The following is an 11,246-nucleotide window of genomic DNA, read 5'->3' on the forward strand; positions in this document are numbered from 1 at the left end:
TTATGACCATCTTAAAACAATTCTATACGTTAGCATTCTGACTACTACATATTTAATTAAATAATGATCCATTCTGACTACTAGATATTTCATTAAATAGTGATCATTCTGACTACTAGATATTTCATTAAATAATGATCCATTCTGACTACTAGATATTTCATTAAATAGTGATCCATTCTGACTACTAGATATTTCATTAAATACTGATCCATTCTGACTACTAGATATTTCATTAAATACTGATCCATTCTGACATTTGTCGTCACACAGGACCACGTGCTACTGGTTTCAATGTCTATGGCTTCGACCTACAGGGTATAACAATAGACCATATGACTGCATACTTAAAGAGTACCACAGTATGAGTCATAATACCCATAAATCCTAGGGGTCAAACAAGGAAATAGTTCCAATTGTTTTTTCCACCATTAATATCCCCCCATAGGGGATTTTAGAAGCACTTCAAATATGGGCTGTGTTTCGTGTAGGTCTACCCTGACGGGGCGTTTTGATTACCATGTCAAATCTGAGAGTAAATAGAGCCGAATATATTGATAAAAGTCACCCTGTCCAAAGATATTGACATGAAAGGGTAAGGGTCAGGGTAAAGCCTTCACAAAACTCAGCCCTTATTTTAAGTGTTTCAAAAAAATTCCCTATGAAAAAATTAATGGAGGAGTAAGGTTTGGAACCATTCCCCTGTTTTTGACCTTTAGGGGGCTCAATACAGTGAAGAGGGAGGATATGAGTTTTGAGGCATTGTGATATTTTCACCATCAGAGGGCGCCATTGGTCAATGAAAAATACATTTGGAGTGTTGAACAGACTGTGCCATGCAATTACACATGGAACCTAAGTATTCACTCCCTCCCTCACTAAATGTTACATTCTAGTAGTTTAGCAAATGCTCTTATCCAGAGCGACTTACAGGAGTAATTAAGGTTAAGTGCCTTGCTCAAGGGCACATTAACAGATTTTTTCACATAGTTGGCTCGGGGATTCGAACCAGTGAACATTTCAGTTACTGGCCCCAACATTCTTAACTGCTAGGCTACCTGCCACCCCTATACCCCTTCTCTCTCTCTCAGGCAAGCTGATGTTCACTGAGTGATGAGGAAGGACTAAACAGTATATCTTTAGAGAATGATAGTGTCTCCATTCCAAATGTGTCCCTATTCCCTATATAGTGCACCCTGGTCAAAAGTAGTACACTATATAGGGAAATGGGAGTAATTTGGGACGAAGAGGTCAAGTGAGTATTGAAGACTTGTACTACTTAAACTAGTAGGGTTCATAACACCATACCTAGGTGTTAGCTACTAACAGATTCCCTCCAGGTCCAGACTATAACACTATACCTAGGTGTTAGCTACTAACAGATTCCCTCCAGGTCCAGACTATAACACTATACCTAGGTGTTAGCTACTAACAGATTCCCTCCAGGTCCAGACTATAACACTATACCTAGCTGTTAGCTACTAACAGATTCCCTCCAGGTCCAGACTATAACACCATACCTAGGTGTTAGCTACTAACAGATTCCCTCCAGGTCCAGACTATAACACTATACCTAGGTGTTAGCTACTAACAGATTCCCTCCAGGTCCAGACTATAACACTATACCTAGGTGTTAGCTACTAACAGATTCCCTCCAGGTCCAGACTATAACACTATACCTAGCTGTTAGCTACTAACAGATTCCCTCCAGGTCCAGACTATAACACTATACCTAGCTGTTAGCTACTAACAGATTCCCTCCAGGTCCAGACTATAACACTATACCTAGCTGTTAGCTACTAACAGATTCCCTCCAGGTCCAGACTATAACACTATACCTAGGTGTTAGCTACTAACAGATTCCCTCCAGGTCCAGACTATAACACTATACCTAGGTGTTAGCTACTAACAGATTCCCTCCAGGTCCAGACTATAACACTATACCTAGGTGTTAGCTACTAACAGATTCCCTCCAGGTCCAGACTATAACACTATACCTAGCTGTTAGCTACTAACAGATTCCCTACAGGTCCAGACTATAACACTATACCTAGCTGTTAGCTACTAACAGATTCCCTCCAGGTCCAGACTATAACACTATACCTAGCTGTTAGCTACTAACAGATTCCCTCCAGGTCCAGACTATAACACTATACCTAGCTGTTAGCTACTAACAGATTCCCTACAGGTCCAGACTATAACACTATACCTAGCTGTTAGCTACTAACAGATTCCCTACAGGTCCAGACTATAACACTATACCTAGCTGTTAGCTACTAACAGATTCCCTACAGGTCCAGACTATAACACTATACCTAGCTGTTAGCTACTAACAGATTCCCTCCAGGTCCAGACTATAACACTATACCTAGCTGTTAGCTACTAACAGATTCCCTCCAGGTCCAGACTATAACACTATACCTAGCTGTTAGCTACTAACAGATTCCCTCTAGGTCCAGACTATAACACTATACCTAGCTGTCAGCTACTAACAGATTCCCTCTAGGTCCAGACTATAACACTATACCTAGCTGTTAGCTACTAACAGATTCCCTCCAGGTCCAGACTATAACACTATACCTAGCTGTTAGCTACTAACAGATTCCCTCCAGGTCCAGACTATAACACTATACCTAGCTGTTAGCTACTAACAGATTCCCTCCAGGTCCAGACTGTAACACTATACCTAGCTGTTAGCTACTAACAGATTCCCTCCAGGTCCAGACTATAACACTATACCTAGCTGTTAGCTACTAACAGATTCCCTCCAGGTCCAGACTATAACACTATACCTAGCTGTTAGCTACTAACAGATTCCCTCCAGATCCAGACTATAACACTATACCTAGCTGTTAGCTACTAACAGATTCCCTACAGATCCAGACTATAACACTATACCTAGCTGTTAGCTACTAACAGATTCCCTACAGGTCCAGACTATAACACTATACCTAGCTGTTAGCTACTAACAGATTCCCTACAGGTCCAGACTATAACACTATACCTAGCTGTTAGCTACTAACAGATTCCCTACAGGTCCAGACTATAACACTATACCTAGCTGTTAGCTACTAACAGATTCCCTACAGGTCCAGACTATAACACTATACCTAGCTGTTAGCTACTAACAGATTCCCTCCAGGTCCAGACTATAACACTATACCTAGCTGTTAGCTACTAACAGATTCCCTCCAGGTCCAGACTATAACACTATACCTAGCTGTTAGCTACTAACAGATTCCCTCCAGGTCCAGACTATAACACTATACCTAGCTGTTAGCTACTAACAGATTCCCTCCAGGTCCAGACTATAACACTATACCTAGCTGTTAGCTACTAACAGATTCCCTACAGGTCCAGACTATAACACTATACCTAGCTGTTAGCTACTAACAGATTCCCTCCAGGTCCAGACTATAACACTATACCTAGCTGTTAGCTACTAACAGATTCCCTCCAGGTCCAGACTATAACACTATACCTAGCTGTTAGCTACTAACAGATTCCCTCCAGGTCCAGACTATAACACTATACCTAGCTGTTAGCTACTAACAGATTCCCTCCAGGTCCAGACTATAACACTATACCTAGCTGTTAGCTACTAACAGATTCCCTACAGGTCCAGACTATAACACTATACCTAGCTGTTAGCTACTAACAGATTCCCTCCAGGTCCAGACTATAACACTATACCTAGCTGTTAGCTACTAACAGATTCCCTCCAGGTCCAGACTATAACACTATACCTAGCTGTTAGCTACTAACAGATTCCCTCTAGGTCCAGACTATAACACTATACCGAGCTGTCAGCTACTAACAGATTCCCTCTAGGTCCAGACTATAACACTATACCTAGCTGTTAGCTACTAACAGATTCCCTCCAGGTCCAGACTATAACACTATACCTAGCTGTTAGCTACTAACAGATTCCCTCCAGGTCCAGACTATAACACTATACCTAGCTGTTAGCTACTAACAGATTCCCTCCAGATCCAGACTATAACACTATACCTAGCTGTTAGCTACTAACAGATTCCCTCCAGGTCCAGACTATAACACTATACCTAGCTGTTAGCTACTAACAGATTCCCTCCAGGTCCAGACTATAACACTATCCCTAGCTGTTAGCTACTAACAGATTCCCTCCAGATCCAGACTATAACACTATGCCTAGCTGTTAGCTACTAACAGATTCCCTAAATTCCCTAGCTTCATTAAATAGTACCCGCAAAACACCAGTCTCAACGTCAACAGTGAAGAGGCGACTCCGGGATGTTAGTGTATATTTGAATGACTTCTTATTTAGTAAGCTCAAATGGAGAAACTATTTACGTCAAAGATTTTTTTCTTCAATTCAAATTGACCCCAACCCTGATGGAGAGAGATAGAGGTGAACTACTTGTACGTATTAGCAGGTTTAATATCACCTAGAGGCCTGTTGACCTTTCCCACCGGGGCACAAACGTCAATTTAACGTCTATTTCACATTGTTTCAACGTAATTTGATTGAAATGAAACACTTGATTCAACCAGTGTGCGCCCCAGCGAGTTGTTCTTTTCTTTAAGATACGGATGTCTTAGTTTCTGGTCTCAAGAACAGCTGCGGTCTTATTTTAGTCCCGATGTCCCCCGTCTCCCCATATCTTCCCCCTACAGATGTAAGCTCTTAATTTGAGCCAGTTAACGACAGCAGGAAAATAATCCTTGCAGCAACAGGAAATGTGAATTATCATGTGGATATGGCTATAATTAAAGGTGCTATATGCAGAAATCACTCTTGTCATTTCCTGGTTACCAAAACTTTACTAATTCACCTAGTTACAGTTTGTGTGGCAAAACAAGCAGTTATTGTGTAGAGAATCAAATCAAATTAAATTTGTCAAATGTATTTGTCACAACCGGTAGACCGTACCGTGAATATGCTTACTTTACAAGCCCCTTAACCAACATTGTATCATCTAAACCGTTGTGAAATATATTTTCCATAACCCAAAAATATCAAAATATTATATATAAAATATTGTTTAGCTGTTTAAAGCTGGTGGACAAAACCTAGAGTAAAAAAAATAAATCTAAAACTGAACTTGAGCGCGGAAGCGTAGAAATAATGCACATAGAACTGTCTTCTTAGACTGGTTTTGAATGAGACAGATCTATAACTCACATTTCTATGTGAATTTGGTCGGGGTCGCCCCCCCCCCCCCCCCAAAAAAAAGTTACATAATCCAGCTATAATGTTTTGTAGGGGTTGATACGTTTTTCGTTGAGACCAAATCATATCGGACATTTTAAAGTGGAAATTACAAACTTTTACGAGGCTTTTTACAAGTTTGCATATCCTGATAGGAAATTCTCAGCAACAAAATAGTGATCAAATTATGATCCTACATCTGTAGATTTCCCCCTCCTCTCCCTGAACCCGACCCTGCCACGGGTGGTATGCGGCCAAGGCTGTATGGCCCAGTGCACTACAGGCTCATGTCATGGCACGCAGGGAAAGATGCGGAGGAGCGGTACGGCCACAGACTGGCGAGAACTTGATCCGTGAGCGCACCTGCTGTTGTGCTTAGTTGAAGAATGTCAGCTATGTGGGAGAGAGGAGAGAGAGAGAGAGAGAGGCAGAGACAGCGAGAGAGAGAGGAAGAAATTGATTGGGGGATAGAGAGAGAAGTGTTAACCCCAGATGTCAGTCGGTCAGTTGGCCAGTTATATCCAACGCCTCGGCAACTTCTCTCTCTACCATGGCTGAAAAACATAACCCACCCCACCACAGACACAGGTAACTACTTTTTATACCTGCCTTCTCTTCTTCTCTCTCTGTCAACCTTACATTGAGCCTGGATCTGTAGGGCCTTCCCTTCTTCTCTCTCTGTCAACCTTACATTGAGCCTGGATCTGTAGGGCCTTCCCTTCTTCTCTCTCTGTCAACCTTACATTGAGTCTGGATCTGTAGGGCCTTCTCTTCTTCTCTCTTTCAACCTTATATTGAGCCTGGATCTGTAGGGCCTTCTCTTCTCTCTTTCAACCTTACATTGAGCCTGGATCTGTAGGGCCTTCTCTTATTCTCTCTCTGTCAACCTTGCATTGAGCCTGGATCTGTAGGGCCTTCCCTTCTTCTCTCTCTGTCAACCTTACATTGAGTCTGGATCTGTAGGGCCTTCTCTTCTTCTCTCTTTCAACCTTATATTGAGCCTGGATCTGTAGGGCCTTCTCTTCTCTCTTTCAACCTTACATTGAGCCTGGATCTGTAGGGCCTTCTCTTATTCTCTCTCTGTCAACCTTGCATTGAGTCTGGATCTGTAGGGCCTTCTCTTATTCTCTCTCTGTCAACCTTGCATTGAGCCTGGAGCTGTAGGTCTATGAGTTTTGATAGCTTACAATGCCAAAACTGTAGCATATAGTAGGTTTATATAGTATCTATATTGTGTCTGTAGGTATATAAAGTGTCTATAGGTCTATATAGTGTCTATTGGTCTATATAGTGTCTATAGGTTTATATAGTGTCTATATAATGTCTATAAGTCTATATAGTGTCTATATGGTGTCTATAGGTCTATATAGTTTCTGTAGGTCTATATAGGGTCTACATGGTGTCTATATGGTGTTTATATTGTGTCTATAGGTCTATATAGTGTCTATAGGTCTATATAGTGTCTATATAATGTCTGTAGGTCTATATAGTGTCTATATAGTGTCTATAGGTCTATGTAGTGTCTGTATAGTGTCTGTAGGTATATCTAGTGTCTATATAGTGTCTATATAGTGTCTATAGGTCTATATAGTGTCTATATAGTGTATGTAGGTCTATATAGTGTCTATAAAGTGTCTGTAGGTCCTTATAGTGTCTATATAGTGTCTATAGGTCTATATAGTGTCTATATAGTGTCTGTAGGTCTATATAGTGTCTATATAGCGTATGTAGGTCTATATAGTGTCTATAAAGTGTCTGTAGGTCCTTATAGTGTCTTTATAGTGTCTATAGGTCTATATAATGTCTGTAGGTCTATATAGTGTCCATATAGTGTCTGTAGGTATATATAGTGTCTATAGGTCGATATAGTGTATGTAGGTCTATATAGTGTCTATAGGTCTATATAGTGTCTATAGGTCTATATAGTGTATGTAGGTCTATATAGTGTCTATAAAGTGAATGTAGGTCCTTATATTGTCTATATAGTGTCTATAGGTCTATATAGTGTCTATAGGTCTATATAGTGTCTATAGGTCTATATAGTGTCTGTAGGTATATATAGTGTCTATATAGTGTCTATATAGTGTGTATATAGGTCTATATAGTGTATATAGGTCTATATAGTGTCTGTAGGTCTATATAGTGTCTATAGGTCTATATAGTGTATGTAGGTCTATATAGTGTCTATAGGTCTATATAGTGTCTATAGGTCTATATAGTGTCTATAGGTCTATATAGTGTATGTAGGTCTATATAGTGTCTATAAAGTGTCTGTAGGTCTATATAGTGTCTGTAGGTCCATATAGTGTATGTAGGTCTATATAGTGTCTATATAGTGTCTATATAGTGTATGTAGGTCTATATAGTGTCTATATATTGTCTATAGGTCTATATAGTGTCTATATGGTGTCTATAGGTCTATATAGTGTCTATAAAGTGTCTATAGGTCTATATAGTGTCCAAAGGTCTATATATTGTATGTAGGTCTATATAGTGTCTATAAAGTGTCTGTAGGTCCTTATAGTGTCTATATAGTGTCTATAGGTCTATATAGTGTCTATAGGTCTATATAGTGTCTATAGGTCTATATCGTGTCTGTAGGTCTATATAGTGTCTATAGGTCTATATAGTGTATGTAGGTCTATATAGTGCCTATAGGTCTATATAGTGTCTATAGGTCTATATAGTGTCTATAGGTCTATATAGTGTATGTAGGTCTATATAGTGTCTATAAAGTGTTTGTAGGTCTATATAGTGTCTGTAGGTCTATATAGTGTCTATATAGTGTCTATATAGTGTCTATAGGTCTATATAGTGTCTATAAAGTGTCTGTATGTCTATATAGTGTCTATATAGTGTCTGTAGGTCTATATAGTGTCTATAAAGTGTCTGTAGGTCTATATAGTGTCTATGTAGTGTCTATAGGTCTATATAGTGTCTATATCGTGTCTGTAGGTCTATATAGTGTCTATAAAGTGTCTGTAGGTCTATATAGTGTCTATGTAGTGTCTATAGGTCTATATAGTGTCTATATCGTGTCTGTAGGTCTAAACAGTGTCTGTAGGTCTATATCGTGTCTGTAGGTCTATATAGTGTCTGTAGTTCTATATCGTGTCTGTAGGTCTATACAGTGTCTGTAGGTCTATATTGTGTCTATATAGTGTCTGTAGGTCTATATAGTGTCTGTAGGTCTATATAGTCTCTATATAGTGTCTATAGGTCTATATAGTGTCTATAGGTCTATATAATGTCTATATAGTGTATATTGGTCTATATAGTGTCTATATAGTGTCTATAGGTCTACATAGTGTATATTGGTCTATATAGTGTCTATATAGTGTCTATATAGTGTCTATAGGTCTATATAGTGTATGTAGGTCTATATAGTGTATTTAGGTCTATATAGTGTCTATAGGTCTATATAGTGTCTATATAGTGTATATTGGTCTATATAGTGTCTATATAGTGTCTATAGGTCTGTATAGTGTCTATAGGTCTATATAGTGTCTATAGGTCTATATCGTGTCTATAGGTCTATATAGTGTATGTAGGTCTATATAGTGTCTATAAAGTGTCTGTAGGTGTATATAATGTATGTAGGTCTATATGGTGTCTATATAGTGTATGTAGGTCTATATAGTGTATATAGGTCTATATGGTGTCTGTAGGTCTATATAGTGTCTATATAGTGTCTATATAGTGTATGTAGGTATATAGTGTCTATATAGTGTCTATAGGTCTATATAGTGTCTATAAATTGTCTGTAGGTCTATATAGTGTCTATATAGTGCCTGTAGGTCTATATAGTGTCTATAAAGTGTCTGTAGGTCTATATAGTGTCTATATAGTGTATGTAGGTCTATATAGTGTCTATAGGTCTATGTAGTGTATGTAGGTCTATATAGTGTCAATAAAGTGTCTGTAGGTGTATATAGTGTATGTAGGTCTATATAGTGTCTATATAGTGTATGTAGGTCTATATAGTGTCTATAGGTCTATATAGTGTCTATAAAGTGTCTATAGGTCTATATAGTATCTATATAGTGTATGTAGGTCTATATAGTGTCTATATAGTGTCTATAGGTCTATATAGTGTCTGTAGGTCTATACAGTGTCTGTAGTGTCTATATCGTGTCTGTAGGACTATATAGTGTCTGTAGGTCTATATAGTCTCTATATAGTGTCTATAGGTCTATATAGTGTCTATAGGTCTATATAATGTCTATATAGTGTTTATTGGTCTATATAGTGTCTATATAGTGTATATTGGTCTATATAGTGTCTATAGGTCTATATAGTGTCTATAGGTCTATATAATGTCTATATAGTGTTTATTGGTCTATATAGTGTCTATATAGTGTATATTGGTCTATATAGTGTCTATATAGTGTCTGTAGGTCTATATAGTGTGTACATAGTGTCTGTATGTGTATATATAGTGTCTATATAGTGTATATAGGTCTATATAGTATCTATATATTGTACATATAGTGTCTGTAGGTCTATATAGTGTCTATATAGTGTCTATATAGTGTCTATATAGTGTCTATATAGTGTCTATAGGTCTATATAGTGTCTATATTGTGTCTATAGGTCTATATAGTGTGTACATAGTGTCTGTATGTATATATAGTGTCTATATAGTGTCTATATAGTGTATATAGGTCTATATAGTATCTATATATTGTACATATAGTGTCTATAGGTCTATATAGTGTGTACATAGTGTCTGTATGTATAGATAGTGTCTATATAGTGTCTATATAGTGTATATAGGTCTATATAGTATCTATATATTGTACATATAGTGTCTGTAGGTCTATATAGTGTCTATATAGTGTCTATAGGTCTATATAGTGTTTATATTGTGTCTTTAGGTCTATATAGTGTTTAAAGAGTTTAAGTATAGCCAATTTGAATCTGTTGTCTGTATATTTGATCATTTCATTGAGAATATCGTCAACACCACAGGCCTTTTTGGGTTGGAGGGTTTTTATTTTGTCCTGTAGCTCATTCAATGTAATTGGAGAATCCAGTGGGTTCTGGAATCCAGTGGGTTCTGGAATCCAGTGGGTTCTGGAATCCAGTGGGTTCTGGAATCCAGTGGGTTCTGGTCTTTAATAGTTGATTCTAAGATTTGTATTTGATCATGTATATGTTTTTGCTGTTTGTTCTTTGTTATAGAGACGAAGATATTGGAGAAGTGGTTTATCCATACATCTCTGTTTTGGATAGATAACTCTTCGTGTTGTTGTTTGTTTAGTGTGTTCAAATCTTCCCAGAAGTGGTTCGATTCCATGGATTCTTCAGTTACATTGAGCTGATTTCTGACGTGCTGTTCCTTCTTTTCCCGTAGTGTATTTCTGTATCGTTTTAGTGATTCACCATAGTGAAGGCGTAGACTCAGGTTTTCTGGGTCTCTCTGTTTTTGGTTGGTGTAATGGTTGTCGTCGGGAGAAATAAAGGACCAAGGTGCAGCGTGGGTAAGTATTCATTGTAATTTAATAAAGAATGAATACTGAAACAAACAACAAAACAAGACAAACGAACAGTCCTGAACGGTGCAACAAAACACAGAACAGAAAATAAACACCCACCACTCAAAGGTGAAACCAGGCTGCCTACGTATGATTCTCAATCAGGGGACAACCAGGCTACCTACGTATGATTCTCAATCAGGGGACAACCAGGCTACCTACGTATGATTCTCAATCAGGGGACAACCAGGCTACCTACGTATGATTCTCAATCAGGGGACAACCAGGCTACCTACGTATGATTCTCAATCAGGGGACAACGATTGACAGCTGTCTCTGATTGAGAACCATACCAGGCCGAACACAGAAAATCAACACCCACCACTCAAAGGTGAAACCAGGCTACCTACGTATGATTCTCTATCAGCTGTCTCTGATTGAGAACCATACCAGGCCGAACACAGAAAATCCCAAATTATAGAAAAAAGAGCATAGACAACCCACCCAACTCACGCTCTGACCATACTAAAACAAAGACATAACAAAGGAACTAAGGTCAGAACGTGACAGTTGGACAG

At 38.4% G+C, this 11,246-nt stretch overlaps 1 protein-coding gene across 2 annotated transcripts in view; it reads left to right on the plus strand.

The window, feature by feature from the left end:
- The first annotated feature begins 5,589 nt into the window (after window positions 1–5,589).
- LOC110531314 (aminoacyl tRNA synthase complex-interacting multifunctional protein 1-like) overlaps window positions 5,590–11,246 on the plus strand; it is a 44,842-nt gene continuing 39,185 nt past the window's right edge. Inside the window, exon 1 of one of the 2 annotated variants that reach the window (XM_036973672.1) lies at window positions 5,590–5,779. In XM_036973672.1, the coding sequence (XP_036829567.1) occupies window positions 5,742–5,779 (38 nt within the window). In that variant the 5' untranslated portion in view covers window positions 5,590–5,741. The remainder of the gene's footprint in view (window positions 5,780–11,246) is intronic. The other variant, XM_036973673.1, reaches the window with a different exon arrangement.

This window comes from Oncorhynchus mykiss, unplaced genomic scaffold (assembly GCF_013265735.2).
Source record: "Oncorhynchus mykiss isolate Arlee unplaced genomic scaffold, USDA_OmykA_1.1 un_scaffold_289, whole genome shotgun sequence".
Taxonomy (NCBI): domain Eukaryota; kingdom Metazoa; phylum Chordata; class Actinopteri; order Salmoniformes; family Salmonidae; genus Oncorhynchus; species Oncorhynchus mykiss.